At 45.8% G+C, this 17000-nt stretch overlaps 1 protein-coding gene across 1 annotated transcript in view; it reads right to left on the bottom strand.

Moving 5' to 3' along the window:
* The window catches only part of UBE2V1 (ubiquitin conjugating enzyme E2 V1), a 30298-nt gene extending 14441 nt beyond the window's left edge, over window positions 1-15857 (bottom strand). The window contains exon 1 of the mRNA XM_044262847.1: window positions 15792-15857. Within this exon, the coding sequence (XP_044118782.1) occupies window positions 15792-15813 (22 nt within the window). The 5' untranslated portion in view covers window positions 15814-15857. The remainder of the gene's footprint in view (window positions 1-15791) is intronic.
* Window positions 15858-17000: the final 1143 nt, after the last annotated feature.

Below are 17000 nucleotides of genomic sequence, written 5' to 3'. Positions count from 1 at the left end.
CCATGCGGGGGCTTGATCCCAGGACCCTGGGATCATGACCTGAGCTGAAGGCAGAGGCTTTAACCCACTGAGCCACCCACGTGCCCCTCTGTATTCATTTTTAAGAATAATTTAAGGTATCTACAGCCATTCCACACTGAACGCGCCTGATCTCATCTGATCTCGGAAGCTAAGCAGGGTTGGGCTTGGTTAGTACTTGGATGGGAAAATAATTTAAGGCCAAGTAATATTATACTAACTTCCCATGTACAATGATGGTATGGTAAAAAATTTCCTTTTGGCATAAATGTAAGCAAACGAGTCGGCTGACTGGAGGTAAGAGTAAATGACACGGACAGTACTTTAAAGGAAACAGAATAAACTGGAAAGCATACTTGAACGGCTCATTTGTAAAGCACTGGCATTTTTAATCTAAATAGTCAACTGGATTATTCGGCTATACTGGCTTGCATTCCTCAGCAAACACGAAGCTAAAGGATGTTTATGACGTTATAAGCAAAACACCAGACAATACAATGTCTTTCGTCCAGAGAGTTAACTCTGAATCTTTACTAATCCTAAGTAATTTGCCTGGGCAGCGGAGCAGGGAGGGGCATCACTGTGTAGAGCTATGGCTATTACCACTGTTTAATGTATAAGCCTGCACTAATGGAAATGAGTACCAAAGGAACACGATCATATGGAGAGGAAGACTGATAAATGTCAGATGGTGTAACAGGTGAACTGTGTCCCTGCCCATTCATATGCTGAAGCCCTAACTGCTATCACCTCAGAATGTGACAGTATTTGGAAATAAGGCCTTTAAAGATGTGATTAAGTTAAAATGAGACCATTGGGGGCACCTGGTTGGCTCAGAAGGTAGAGCATGTGACTCTTGATCTTGGGGTTGTGATTTTGAGCTCCATGTAGGAGGCGCAGTTTACTTAAACACACACACACACACACATATGTATTTTTAAAATCTCTTAAAAATATACAAACAAAAGGGGCTCCCGAGTGGCTCAGTTGGTTGACTGTCTGACTCTTAATTTTGGCTTGGGTCATGATCTTGGGGTCCTGGGATCGAGCGCTATGTCGGGCTCCTCGCTGGGTAGGGAGCTTGTTTGGGATTCCCTCTCCCTCTGACCACCCTCTCAACCCCAACCCCGTGCGTATCCTTTCTAAAACAAAACAAAACAATATACACACATAAATGAAAAATAAAATGAGTCCATTAGGATGAGCCCTAATCCAATCTGACTGGTGTCCTTATAAGAGGAATTCAGACAAAGAAACAATGGAAGCAAGAGTGCACGGAGACAGAGTGTGTGAGGACACAGGAGGGCAGCCCTCTGCAAGCGAAGGGAAGAGGCCTCAGAAGAAATAAACCTGTTGACACCTTGAGCTTGGACTTCTAGCCTCCAGAGCCATGAGCACATAAATTCCTGTTGTGTAAGCCACCCAGTGTGTGGTACTGTTACGGCAGCCCTAGGAAACTAAGGCAGATGCTAGGTGACATTTTAAGCAGCTTAACAAAGCTGAAAAGGTTAGAGACCGAGAAGGTAACAATGGTTATCTCTAGGTGCAAGGATAATGGGTGATTCCAACCCCCTTCCTGTATTTTCTTTTTAAAATCATTTTATTTTTTTATTTTTTAAAGATTTTATTTATTTATTCGACAGAGAGAGAGATCACAAGTAGGCAGAGAGAGAGAGAGAGAGAGGAGGAAGCAGGCTCCCTGCTGAGAAGAGAGCCCAATGCGGGACTCTATCCCAGGACTCCGAGATCATGACCCGAGCCGAAGGCAGCGGCTTAACCCACTGAGCCACCCAGGCACCCTGCTAAAATCATTTTATTTTTTTCATCATGATAAGTGTACTCTTTAATCCCCGTCCCCTACCTTTTCTGTATTTTCTGATTTCTTTTACCATGATCTCATTATGTGCAAAACAAAACACTTAGGAAATATGCCAACTATACTCTAGACAAGGTCCTATGTCTGGGCTTTCACAATGACTGTTCCCTCTGCCTGGAAAACGCTTCCCCCAGATACCTATCAAGCTCCCTTACCTTCTCAGGCCCTCATTCATATGAATAGCAATCTGACTTAATGGTTTTTTAAGTGACTAGTTTTAAGTAAGTAGTCCGTATTTTTTAATATTATTAAAACCTGTTCAAGACAAACGCATAAATGGCAAAGCACAACAGTTACCATAGCTGAGCCCTCAGAACAGAAGCTGTGTGTGTGACTTCTATTTCAAGCTCTCTTTATGGAAAGATGAAAAATGTTGCCTTCTTGTGTCAGTTATTTAAATCAGGCTGGATTAACTATTCCTGATAAGACTACCTCTCTTGTAAACTTAAGTAAAATGTTGAGGCTGGAAATATTACCTCTTCATTAACAAGCAGATCTGATAAGGGACTCCTAATCCAAAGATCACAAGCTCATTGTATTAGTTTCAAATAGTAAATTCAATGTTTGATTTCTACTTGTGAAATAGGGAAAAAATATTCTATTATTTAATTCTGTACTTCCAACAGTCATTTCTACCGGATCAGACATTCAGTTAAAGCCCATGTACACAACTGAACCAAAGAAATAAAGGGTTCTACTTATCTTAGGTTCGCATTTGGAATAATTGCAGAGCACCACACAGGACAAAGAAATGCACAGTTCTCGCAGTACTGACATTATAGGATCATTAAATTTGATTCAAGTTATAAAAGAGGATTCAGAAAAAGTTTAAGGGGTGCGTGGGTGGTTCAGCTGGTTAAGCATCCAACTTGATCTCAGCTCAGGTCTGATCTCAGGGTCATGAGTTCAAGCCCCGTGTTGGGCCCCATGCGGGGCATGGAGCCTACTTAAAGAAAAAAAAAAAAAGTTAAAAAAATAAAAAACCTCTGGAATGGCTAATTATCTATTAGGTTGTCAAAAAACATTCCAAGTGGGAGTTGGAACATACATATAAATATTGGAATAATTGAACAATATACTGATTAATTACAATAAGCATTCATTCCATTTGAACAGCAGTTCTCAATTTTTGGGTGGCTCAGTGGGTTAAGCCTCTGCCTTCAGCTCAGGTCATGGTCTCAGGGTTCTGGGACTGAGCCCTGCATTGGGCTCTCTGCTCAGCAGGGAGCCCGTTTCCTTCTCTCTCTGTCTGCCTCTCTGCTTACTTAGGATCTTTCTCTCTGTGTCAAATAAATAAATAAAATCTTAAAAAAAATAAAAAGAAATAAATATTAAAAAAAATAAAACTAACTACAACAAATCATCATGTGTTCAGATAAATAACCTATCTTATGAGATAACTAGTTTCCAAAGAACAAAAGAAAATTAGTGAGAAGAGTAGGATAGCATTACAAATTTTCTTTAATGTCTGGCTTTAAATAGGGAGTGTTAAGAACCGAGGTAGGCTGGAGAATATATGTCCTATTCAAAGGGGACAGTCAGGGGTGCCTGGGTGGCTCAGTGGGCTAAGCCTCTGCCTTAGGCTCAGGTCATGATCTCGGGGTCCTGGGATCGAGCCCCGCATCAGGCTCTCTGTTTGGTGGGGAGCCTGCTTCCCCCACCCCTCTGCCTGCTTGTGATCTCTCTCTGTCAAATAAATAAACAAAATCTTAATAAATAAATAAATAAATAAAGGCGACAGTCACTCCTTTGGTCTGACCAAGTATTTGTGGGTCAAGTTCTGCTTATGAACCATCACTGTGTGGGGACACCAAATTGTTCTCAAGAATCTCTTTGATCCCTAACATCCTAGATTTAGCTCAGAGAGTTCTTAAAAACTTTTTTGTCAGAAGGGTAAGATTGATAAACACCATGCTAATCTGGCATGGGGTGGTTAAGTACTCTGTTCACCTTTATTTAGCTAAATAATGAAGAATTTAAGTCCACAAACTCAACAGCTTTAAAAGGGAACTGTCACTCTGAATTCATTTTTACTAAAACACAAACTTTTATTTTCACTCAAAAACTGACTAAAAACAGAGTTTGGAGAATAAGAACAGCTAGCAGAAATCAGGAATTATAAAATGATGGAGCGGTTCATTCAGTTTTTTTCTGATATTTACACAGGAGTGGCTAATGAATACCTAGTTAAGTGGTTTACTGAACTCTATTTAGTAAGGCACCATTCTGGGGTTAACCATGTTTAATGTCTGTAAAACTGAGCTCACTCCACACTTCTAAGCAAAAAAATCCACACGTTTCAGGCCTGCAAATAAAGTTTGCTAGGAGAAGTGACCGCCTGGGCAGCTAGTCAGTTAAGCGTCTGCCTTTGGCTCAGGTTGTCATCCCAGGATCCTGGGACTGAGCCCTAATTCAGGCTCCCTGCTCAGTGAGGAGATGACTTCTCCCTCTCCCCTCCGCTTGTTCTATCTCTCTCAAATAAATACATAAAATCTTTAAAAGAAAAAAAAGTTTGCTAGGCTTTTTACCTGCTTGTCAAAAATTTCCTGTAAATTTGTTGGTAACATAATCGTTTACAACTTCTTTCTGTGCAAGAATACCCAACACTTATCCAATACCATGCTAGACCTTCAAGGGGCTATGAAAGAAATAAAAACAGAGGTCTCACAGCTCGATAAAGTATAAAGTCTCACTATGAAAACAAAATACACATGCCAAAAAGGTATACACATACAAAGCTCAATAAAACAGAACAGTATCAGAACTGGATGACAGAAATACAGCCTATCACAAGGCAATGAGAGGGTCCAAGACCCCTCTGAATTTGATGAAAGCTGGAGGTGGGGCCTTGCTACCAAGAGGGACCAGACTTTATCGCCAGGGTCACTATGCTCCAAGTAGGCCAAGAGATAAGGTGAATATTCTGCGTAATGCCCAGGGTGGGCAGGGAAGGAGGAGAGGCCAGGTTAGGAGTATGCAACCAGCGACATCTCAGGATGCACAGCCAGAAGCATCTGCTTAGAGCAAGTATTATGGCAGAACATCTTATCAAGGCGCCAGGCGGTGGGAAACTGAAGGAACGTTAAGAGGGGCGCCTGGCTTAGTTGGTTAAGTGTCTGCCTTTGGCTCAGGTCATGATCCCAGGATCCTGGGATTGAGCCCCACGTCAGGGTCCCTGCTCTGTGGGGAACCTGCTTCTCCCCCTCCCTCTGCCTGAGGTTCCCTCTGCTAGTACACATTCCTGCTCTCTGTGTCGTGTCCCACCCCCCCCCTGCAAAAAAAAGGAATGTTAAGAGACTTAAGGCAGCACATACCAATTTGCATGACTGTGGCAGTGGTTCCCATTCTTACAATGTGAGAAAAAAAACTGCTGGCCTGTACACAGCAGGCTTAACGTGAGTATTTGTTGAAAAATCCCAAATTGGAGGTAGGGGGAGAGGATAAAAAGGTATGCAAACTCCATTTTATAAAAAAATAAGCACAGAGGTGCCTGAGTGGCTCCATCAGTTAAGTGTCTGACTCTCGTGGAGCCTGCTTAAGATTCCCTCTCTCTCTCTCTCTCTCATTCTCTCTCTCTCACTCTGCCCTTCCCCCCTCCCCCCCAAAAAACAGCACAAGGTCACCCATGCTTCCTTGTATGGAATAATGATCTTTACATGTCACAAACACACAATCATGAGGATACCCTCCTGGTCTACCATTCTATTATTTATTTTGAAAGATTCTATTTTTAAATAATCTCTATACCCAATGTTAAGGCTTGAATTGCAAACCCAAGATCAAGAGTTGCACGCTATACTGGCTGAGCCAGCCAGGTGCCCCCGTTATCATTCCAATTTTCAAACGCTCGTCAGAGCAATGGCTAAGTTATCTCCCACACAAAACAATCAGAGTGCATGCTAGAGAAAATTCTATAATCTCTCCAGAGAGGATTAAGTGCAAGACCTGGGAATCAAGTTTCCGCTCCACAGTCTCCTGGCCATCTAGCTGTGGGACTCTACCAGCTACCTCGAGGCTCAGGGAAACAGGGGTGCCATCACTCCCTGACGCTATGGGTGGCAAGAAGAATGGACGAGATAAAACCCGTCAAGCGCTGTGTGTAATTCCTGGCAGAGTAACTTCTATCGCATCCCTTTCATTAGCACATTGTATCATCCATCATAAAATAAAACCCCCAACCCCTCGCCTGATCCCAAACTCTCCCCAGCTACCATCTCATTTCTTTGTTCCTTCTTAGCAAAAAACCTCAAAGGGTTTTTTCTTGTCTGCCGTTCTGCACCTTACCTGCACCTGTCCTAATCATCCTTTATGTCTAGTCACTCACCAAAACTGCTCTGGTCAGGGGCACAAGGAGACCCTCTAGCAAAACCCTGGGGCAGATTTTCAGTCCCAATTCCCACTTCCTAGCGCTCCAGTGGCAATTTCAGGGGCTTCCCTGAGCCTCAGATTCTCTTTCTATCTCACTGACTCCTTCATCTCCCCTCTCTAACCTCCACATACTGACTGCCTGGCCTCAGGGCATAGCCTCCACACCTTCCCCTTTCTTTCTCTTCCATTCCCCCATCCCCAGGCTATTTCACCCAAAGGAAGGAGGCCCCTAGTGGCTTTACAAATTACATTTCCAATTAACTGCCTCCCTGACCTCTCAGTTTAGATGCCTACAACCTAAAACACTTCCAAACAGAACTTTGTATTCCTAAAAAAAAAAAAAAAAATCTCCCCAAACCACCCACTCCTCTATCTCAGTATATATGGCACAAACATTTACCGGATTGCTCTGGTCAAGTACCTTGGGGTCAAGATGAGAAATCTTTCCCTTACCCCCCATACTCAGTCCATTTCCAAATATATTCCAAATATGGTCATTTTTGCCATGTCCACTGTGATCCCTGTCGTCCATGCCCCCTCAGTGTCCTAACTGGTTGCCCAGCCCACTGGCCTATACCTACAGTGTCGTCTCCGCGGTGAGCTTTTTTTTTTTTTTTTTTAAAGATTTTATTTTATTTATTTGAGAGAGAGAGACAGTGAGAGAGAGCATGAGCGAGGAGAAGGTCAGAGAGCGAAGCAGACTCCCCATGGAGCTGGGAGCCTGATGTGGGACTCGATCCCGGGACTCCAGGATCATGCCCTGAGCCGGAGGCAGTCGTCCAACCAACTGCGCCACCCAGGCATCCCCGCGGTGAGCTTTTTAAAGTAAGTTTGCTCCTGTCACTCACCCAGCCCTCCACTGGCCCACCCAGCACACGCCGGAGCACCACCCGCGTCTCTAGCCTTTCCTGCCACCCGCTCCCTTGCTCCTTGTCCTCCCTCGGCCATACCCACCTTCTTTCAGTTCCCACACGAACTGACAACCTCACTTTCTGCCTCCCCTGGGATTCTCTGGATGGCCGGTGAGGTGGTTCTCTTACTCCTCACTAAGGCTGGACTTCCCAATTCCCTTATCTTGCTTTGCTTTTCTTCATCGCACTGGCTACCACTTGACATTTTTAATACGTTCATTTCTAATTATTAGTTGTCTACTGTCTCTCTCATCTGAACATAAATAAGCTCCATGAGAGTGAAACTCCGTCCATTCTGTTCACTGCCAAACCTTCAACCCCGCAAGGAGCGCTCCGCCAGCCTCTGTGCTCAAGTGCTTGCCAACTGAATGAATGGGTGGCTGGGGGTCAGCGAGGGGTCTTATTTCGGAATGAATAACGCTCCATGTCACAGAATTCTAACTCTGCTTTATTTCTGAAAATACAGCATGGAAACATTCATAGCACTATTAAAAGAAAGCCATAATGTTAGAAAGATTATGGAAGTATGGATTAAATAGCTGAAGGAAAGTTATACACTGAATTCTGAATGATCTTGGGAAGAAGCAGAAATCTTAATTTAGAAGCCAGGCAAAGGTCTTCTTGGAGCGCTCCTCCCCCACATCCCTTTACCCTCACGCAATGTCTGTGCTGGACCTTTTCTTATTTCTTTACATTTTATTTTCTTTCGTTTTTATTGTCTGACTCACTCTCAGAGCTTCCTGAGCTAGAGCTGTGACTCATTCAGTCCTGCCTCTCCAGAATCTGGTGTGTTACCTGGCATACAATGGTGCTCAATAAATGTTTCCTGTCAGGAGACACAGCACTAGCTCTTCCTTTCCTACTGTAAACTCTAACAAGGTCTACTGTGGCCAAAACACTGAACACTGATACCATGTAACTGAGAAACCTAATGTCTTTTATTTTGAAATAATTAAAAATTGATAACAAAGTTTATTTTTTAGTCAAGTATGATAGAGACTTTTAGGGAAATCTGCATTTTTTAAAATGACGGAAAACTGTTTTTGTTTTTTTTTTTACCCAAATCACACAAGCCAAAGGATTCTTCACTACAAGATGACCTTTGTTTCATAAAATATATATGAAAGCATGTTAATGATATTCTACACTGTTTAGAAACTGTATACAAAGTTAATACATCAGTATTTTCTACAAAGCAAGTGCATTTAACTCTACATGGTCTGACAACCTTAGTGCTAGAACTTCAGGGGCTATCTAGGGACACAAATCCAAATACTGGTGGAGCTCCGGGGTGCCTGGGGCTGGCTCAGTAGGAGGACTGTGTGACTCTTAACCTTGGGGTTACAAATGAGAGCCTCACACCGGGTGCAGTGATTACTTAAAAACAAAATCTTTAAAAAAATATGTATTACTGGGGTTCAGAGATCCTATAGACCTCGTATCAGTTACAAGTTAGGACTTCATCCCATCCTGAATGGAGAGTATAAGCCTAAAATGATGATACATTAATTTTAACAAAATATCTCCATGAATATACTTAAAAATTAAATCCACACATGCCAAAGAACAGAAGCGTAGTAGGTCAGAAAAACTTAAGGATACTCCTTGTATGTTTAGTTCCTATGGCACTTTAATCCACTGAATCAACCTCAATATTTGTGTGTGAATCTTAAACCAAAGGCAGCTGGAGAAGCAGCTTCAAGGGACAATACAGAGGACGCAGAAATGAACTCCTGTTAATCTTGGTAAACTATTAAAAATTTAACGATGGAAATGTTAAGATAACTTCACCAAGGTGCTAAGATATCACAGTAGTCCAAGATTTTTTTTTAAAGAAAATATTCGTCCTGTGTAACTTCAGAATTCTTTCCAGATTTTTCCTGGATCTATGTCAGCATCAAGAGTCAGCCAGTTATTCTCCTGGCTAAGTATAAGCTGAAAAGTCAGCAGCTGCAGGATATTACAAAGAAAATGTGACAACCAGGTTGAAAAAGCATGAATATTTGATAGGGTTTTACACCATGTCATAGTAAAACATTTAACGCAGTCATTGGAGACACAGTAAAGTATTTGTGGTACAAAATGGACGTGAAGCCCTTTACAACACCTTTTGGGAAAGTCACAGCCACAAAGCAGCAGCTCCTACAGCACCCCATCCTGGAAAACCCTGGCCTGGCTGAGCCTCACAGGTTTTCTCCTGAAAAGAAAGTTGCCAGTTAAAACTGGTCTGGTTGCCCATTTAAGGAAGACTGTGAACTAGGAGTCTGGTGCTACTCCTGTTTTGGAAAATAAGGAGGCCTGGACGGTGATCCACCAGCTTCAATGTTTCTGAAAAGCAGCCATAAAGTCAGGGGCAGGTAACTTTTATTCCTGAGCAACTGCCAAGGGCAGTCTGGCTGCATAGTTAGTGCCTGCCCAGAGAAGCAGAATTGTTCTCTCCTCTACAGCAATCATCCTCCAAGTATGGTCCCCACACTTGCAGCCTACACATCCCCTGAGAACTTACTAGAAATGTAAATTCACATGCCCCATCCCAGAACACCACAACACACTACAGAACTACAGACCCTGGAACCCTAAGGGTGAAACCCAGCGACTGAGCAAGCAATCCTAGAGATTCAGACACTAGCTTAGGAGCTGCTGATCTAGGGGAAGAGTGGCAATCTGTCTCTACAGCCCAGACGATGGGACAACAAAGAGCTGGTGACAAAATGTGAGATGCTGGGTTTCCCGGATACTAGGGTGACCAAGGACAAGGACCAGATTTTCTCTGACAGGGGCAGAGGCAAAGAATAAGATGTGGGAACTGGTATAGGACAGTTAGGGAAGAAGGGGACAGAGTTAAGTGTAGCTAAAGTCCCTCTAGAAATAGCAACTAGTCAGGACAAGAGCTTTCCTTATTGAAAGGCTGAAGAGTCACTCTTGCTTCTGCCTTATCAGATACATTGTTTCTCTAAATATGTCAAATTTATATATTTGGCTACATCAAGGTGAGACCTTGGATTAATTCATTGCAAAAGTCAACAGATATTTACAGAGCAGGTCAGGGACTGTGCTGGGTGCTACGACACAGTAGTGGAGAACAGGAGAAAATCCCGCCCTTGTGGAAAAGCACAGAAAATACGCAAGAGAGCAAATAAGAAAGCTTCCGATAAGGCGAGTGCTTTAGAAGAGAACAGAAAAGAGATGTGATAATGACTGAGAAGACTATATTGAATGGTGTGGTCAGGGATGTCCCTTCTGCAGAGCAGAGACCTGAAGAACGGGAGGCAGATCATTCCCAAAGGGGTTAGAGCAGGAGCAGAGGTGTGCGAGATACCACGTGAGGGCCCCAAGAGAAGAGAACGATCTGATTCAAAGTGCAAGGAGATTTGATTCTGAGGGCTTTCTGCAGTGGAGGGGCAGTTTCTGTTTTCAGTCTGCAAAACATCATTGTGCTTCCTCTAGAGAACGAACTGGAAAAGGGTAAGACTGGAAGCTGGCTTCTGCGGTCTTTCAGAGATGGTTTTGGTCCGGCAGGAATGAAACTAGTGGAGATGCAAAGGAGGATTTAGCATGTTTTGTTGGGTTTTACCTACGGGACTTGTGATGGATGGATGTGAGGATGAGGAAATGACCCTATCTAAGCGCCTCGACTATCCACCTGTGAAAGAACTAATTGGCCAAGTCGGAAATGGAAATGTCGACGGACCTGCCAGAGGCTGAAGGAAGGTGAGATGCCTGGCTGGAGAGAAGGCAGAGGGGGCTGGAAGAATGATAATGTGGCCAAGAGCACATGCCCTGGGGCAGAACTGTGCTGCACCCTAGCTCCACAAGTCACTGGGTCTGTGCCTCAGTTTCTCACCTTCATGGCAGGTACCGGTCTCCAAGCACTGAGTGAGGGGCAGGATCGCTGAATTGAGTTGAATACACTGACTAGCGCATAGCAGGCCCTAGAAGTACACTTTAAAAACAAGTCTGGGGGTGCATGGTGGCTCAGTCAGGTGGGTTTCCAACTCCTGATTTCAGCTCAGATAGTGATCTCCGCGATGTGAGATCAGGCCCACATCAGGCTCGGTGCTGGGCGTGGAGGCTGCTTAGGATTCTTTCTCTCCCTCTGCCCTTCTCCACCCTCTTAAAAAAAAAAAAAGTCTGACTGAAGATAAGGCCCTACTCCGTCAATGACAGGAGGCGCCCCAAGCCTAGCGAGTACTGACTTCCTTAAAAATGGACTTCACTATCACTGGACAGCAGGTTACCCAGAATGAGACAAACAGTGGCCAGGGCTGCTATAAAAAGGGTCCCTGTGACATCTGGCAGACCCCTCTCATTAAAGCCCTTTCTCTCAATAAGATTAAACACTGCAATACCTACAAAGAACCGATCCCCAAAATCCATGCCTTTCCAGTTCTTTCCTAAGGCGCTGGAGCAGGCTGGAGGGAGCTGGAGCCAGACCCCCTGGGCTCTTGTCCACGTGCCGCCACTCAGCCACCCATCTCCCTCAGTAATACTGTGGGGACAAAACTGACTCTGGTTAGCTCTGGGTTGTGGGGAGTTGGATGAGATGACGTAACAGGTCAGTCAAATTACCGGGAAACTTCACAGTGTTTACTTCACCAAATATACTGCTCTGTACTTCACTGGGGCCTTTCAGAATCAAACAGAGGATTCCTGGCTTTACATTTTGTATTCCACTTTTATCAAAGTACTGTGGCTACAATTCAGGTGAGAGAGAAGGGGTGGGAGAAAGAGAATGCGGTGGAGTGAAAAGCATGGTTTGAAAGCTACCACGAAGGGGAAAGTCAAAATCATCAAAATGAACCTCAGGAACCCCTGAAGAGGGCAACAGGTGGTACGGTCCGACCTCCGTCCCCGGAGCTGGCGGCTCTAGCTGAGCACTGAACAGAGGCAGCTCCCCGGCACGGAGCGCCCGCGTTGTACAAAAGGCAGCTGGCTACAATCAGCACAAGACACTCATATGGTGAGACACACAGGAACAAGACCAACTTCCCAGACTATAGGTTCTCATCACCGGTCTCCAGCTCTCTGGAACACTCCTGAATGGAATGGAAAACGGTTGAACCTCCACTGTGGCAGGTTCAATTTGCACGTGCCGAATGTGGACACAAGGCCACTCCATAGAATGCAAATTTAAAGTCAGGCCCAGTTAGGGCTTCTTCTTCTTCTGGCACTCAGGTCTCTGGTAACTGTCAGGGAAGCCTGTGGGGTGCTGGGAGAGGGGAAGGGCCTGGCAACCAAGGGCTTGAGGTCCTGCAATCCTGGCCAAGGCGGGAGGAAGTTACCCATCACAGCACCAGCATCCTGATGGATTCTCGCGGGCTTCTCACAGTCCACCCTCTAGGGATCTATGCAGAGTTCATGCACTGCAGAACCAAGGGAGGTGGCAAGGTGTTGTACCCAAGTGTTGAAAGTAGTGACCATTTAAAAACAACAACAACAACAACAACAACAACAACAACAAAAAACCCCAACAACAACAAAGGCCAACCCTTTACAGGAATTCAGACTTCAGAGCTGTTTCCTGGCAACTAGGGGCACAGATTAAGAAAGTGGTTTGTTCTAAACCTGACTAAGAAAGGCTTCAGGGTCCCTGACCAACCTGAAAGACTTCTCAGGGTTAGAAAGCAGAGGCTTGAACATTCATTTCGATTTAACCCAATTAAGGCCCTTCTGCTTCCACTCTAGGCACTCTGCACTCCTTTACTACACAGGGGCACAGGTCAGATCCTCTCACTCCCCTCTTTTTCTCTTTCTTTTTTTTTAAAGTAGGCTTCATGCCCAACACAGGGCTCACACTCACAATCCTGAGTTTGAGTGTGGCAAGCTCTACCAACTGAGCCAGGCACCTTGTCATTTCCCTGTCATTTTTCAGACTCATTCATTCAATAAATATTTAGAATGCCTACTTCATACCAGCGAACCTGATGGCTTCCCTTCACACTTAATAAAATCCAAAGCCGTATCTCCCCACCTCATCTCCTTAACAAGCCTCTCGTGCACAGTAAGGACTTGAATCTGTTCTTTCAACACACTGAGCTTGGTCCTGCCACAAGGCCTTTGCACTCACTGTCCCTACCTCCCCTGCCTATGATACACACTGCAAGTTTGGCACCTTCCATCATTTACACCAGTTCAAATGCCGTCTTCTCAGAGAAGCCTTCCTTCCCTGATCACCACTCCACACACTCTTTATCACATCACACAAATTTCTCCATAGCACTAGTTTCTATCTGAAATTGGCTTAATGATTTAGTCCTTTAATGGCTTTCTTACTGACTTGAATGTAAGCTCCTCAAGGACAGGGGCTATGTCCATCTTGTCCACTATTTACCATGGGACAAAACAGGCCCTCAATAAATATCTGTTGAATAAACAAAGGACTTTCTGGAAGCCCACTATTTAGAGAGCACCTTAAAGCCGGTTCTATGTTATCTAAACCACGTCAAGTGCTCTTGACACAAGACAGCAGCTGATGGTGTTTTATCTGACCACATTAGCATTTATGAAGCACTCATCCATTGGCAGGGCTTCAAGAAGTTAGAATTAAGTAGCTGTTACAACAGATTGTAGGCAGCCAATCTCAAGTGACTGCAAACAGGGCTGAGTTGCAATATGACCATAATGCTGGCTGCCACAGGCACACTGTACCCCCACTTCATAGCAACCTGGCAGGGGTGCTATTATGGTGAGAAGTATCCCACAGCAGTCTGGCCTGACTCAGCCTCTCTCCTCTGGGTCAGTAGCTTAAAACATGAATTGACTCAGCACTATTCTGGCTAAAACCAAAATCTAGGAAAAGGATATGTGGTCTCCTCTATCCCTCATGGGGGACCCCACTGCTTGTGACAGGTCACTTTAGTCTGATCCCCTATAGCCAATTCTACTGCCACTCTAACAGGGCTGGCTCCTTGGGATAAGGCAGGAGCAACATCCTGGAAAGATGGGACTCCCTTCACTCTGTTCCCTTTAGGTCACCAAGCCTCTCCTAACAGTGCTGATGCTGTGGCCTTGACCAGCCAGAGGATTTCAGCACCTAGGCTGGTGGCCCTGTTTGCTTCCTTCATCAGCGTTCACCCATTGTCACCCTATCTGTGAGGACCTCCTTGGCCAACATCACTGCAAGGTACCTCAGGGTTCAGCCTCCTCCCCATAAGGAGGACACTCAGTCTTCCCCCAAAACTTGCATTTCCAGAATGTCTCTTGCCTTATTGGCCCCTCCGAGGGACCTCCCCCAGCCCATCTTTACCCAGCCCCCTCAAGAAGGCCATCTAAGTTCATCCCCTGATGCCCATTTGTGGAGTATTAACTCTTGAAACAGACCCTTCAGGATTTGATCCTCTGGCCCATCTTAGGAGTGCAGTAAGGGAATCAAGTTTCAAACAAAAATGCTGCTTCCCTTAACCTACAAGGGACTGGAAGAACTTCCCTCTCCCAAAGTATAGCTCCCTTATTCCCTCTTCCGCATCCTGGAGATGGGGGTTTGCTCAGCTTTCCTGCCCCAAAGTCATCCAGAGTTCTCATTTCATTTGTTCCTCTCCCCATGCCCATCCACTCGAGGTGGATCTTCTGAGCTGAACCCACATATCTTTTACCAACATCCAAAGGAATGCTAGGGAGTGACCATCTCCTTAAAACAGACACTTTAGGCTATGCTTCCTTCATCCAACAGAGGAGATTTTTCTCCTCTAAAAGAAAAATCTCTGAAACAGGACTTTTTCCCACTCTCACTCACTTCCTGGGAGCTTCTATCAGTTGACCCTCCCGCTCCAGACAGACACCTTCAGGGCTCCTAGCTCACCTGTTCTTCACCTAATATCGAAAGCTTCCACTACTACTCCACTCAGAGCTTGCCTCCTAAACCCCAACATGTTTATTCAAATAAAAGCCTGAGAATGACGAGGTCATTTCCTCTTGGAATCTAAGAGATCGTTTTTTCCCTGCTCACTTATCCTGCAGAGATGCCCTTAATCCCTCTTCCCCAAAAACAGCCACCAAAGTCGCCCCCTTTCCAATCAGCATAGAGATTTCTTCAGCTAACCCCATCCCCCAAACTAACGCTGAAGCCGTCCCCTTAACCAATGGAGGATCCTCGGTCACCCCTTGAGATCCTGTTTTCTTCTCCCATCCATTCTAAGGGGTTCTCTGAAGTCCCCGCCAAACGGACATCCTGAGGCTCCCCCCTGACTCGGACCTCTAACATCCAGTAAAGGACTCTCATCCGTTTTGGGGACCCTTCTCATCCCCCAAAGAGATCACTTGAACTCCCCCGAGCCGCCAGCCTCGGTATCCCCAGGAGTGCCTCTAGACTCGCCTCTCGATAGCTCCGGTCCCTCAGTAGTGCCTTGGGGCCCAGTCCTTCCTCTCAACCGGGCCCTCACGCCGCCCGGGGGAGCCTGTGGGCCCCGCCGCGCCGCCCACAGGACCCTCCGGCCCCCGCCCGTGCTTCCGGCCACCGCCTGCTCCTCCTCCTCACTCAGGCCGCCCGGGTCGCCAAGCGGAGCCAAGCGGACAGAGGCAGCGCAGAAGCCCTGGTCCCGCTGCAAGGACCTTTGCAGGTCCTTGGTCCCTGGCCCAGGCCCGCGCCCCCTTGGCCAGCCGGGCCCGGCTCCCCAGCTCACCCGAGCCCGTGGTGGCTGCCATCTTGCGTCGCTGTCGCTCGAAGGCCGGCCCCTTCTTCACCCCCCCACCCGTCCCCTGGCCCTTATACGCAGGCGCGCACGCGTGCGCACTTGCCGCCGCTGACGCCCGCTCCGCGGACCCCGCGACCCGTTGCCGGGAAGGTTTTTTTTTTCCTGCTTTTTCAGAGGAAGGAAACATGATTTGCGTGCGGAAAGGACCAGCAATCTTCACGTCCCTCCAGGCTGGGACGCGAAGGAGATACTGAGGTGCTTGATGAGAAAGGCAGGGGTGATCAGACTTGGGAGGACGCGGTTGTGAAAGACACAGAAGAAAAGAAACATTAAAAAAATATCTCCTGTTTCGCTTCGGCCATTTTCCTATCTAGTTGGATCCTCACAGTATCTCTACCAGGTAGGGATTAATGTGAAAAATGAAACTGAGATTGGGGGGGGCGAGGTTCAGCGATTTATCTAAACTTAGCTGTTAAATGGCTGAGTCAGAATTTGAACCCACTCCAGATGCTTCCGAGCCAGAAAAGGTTTGTTCTGGGGCATTAAGATGCCAGGGAAAGCATTCACTCATTCATTCATTAACTCATCAATCCATTTATTCATCCAAAGAAATACTAAGACCTGCTGTATGCCACATGCTGTGCTAGGTCCTGGGAATGGATATATATACATCAACGAAGTCTGCTCTTACGGGCTTACATTATAGTTGGAGATAGAGAGCTAGTTAACAAAGAAGTAGGAAAGAATATGACTGTGATAGGATAGAGAGTAAACAGGGAAGGGGCAATGGGGTGGTCAGGGATGGCCTCCTAAAGTGGTCCCATTTCAAGAGAGACTGCGTGATTAGGAGGTAGTGGGACCAGCATGTGCAAAGGTCTTACAGACACATATTTGCAAATATATGTTAAATCCAAGAAGGGACTGCTCCTTTATCATAAATGGTCTAAGAAGCCCTGATACGGCTGATACGGATAGAAACAAGCTGAGAGAGGTGAAGGGACTACCTCCAGGTCACACAGCGGGACACTGGCAGATGAAGGATGGGGACTTTGAGTACAGAGGAAAAAGGAAATGGGAAGCCCTCATCGAGCACACCCAGTGCATCACCTTGTTCTGACAGTAGCGCCTCCTAAGCATTTCTCAGCTCGATCTATTTCTCCCACTTAGGGTAGGCTGCTCTTGTCTCCTACTTGGGTG

Source organism: Neovison vison, chromosome 8, assembly GCF_020171115.1.
Source record: "Neovison vison isolate M4711 chromosome 8, ASM_NN_V1, whole genome shotgun sequence".
Classification (NCBI taxonomy): domain Eukaryota; kingdom Metazoa; phylum Chordata; class Mammalia; order Carnivora; family Mustelidae; genus Neogale; species Neogale vison.
This window is presented reverse-complemented; position numbering and strand designations above follow the sequence as displayed.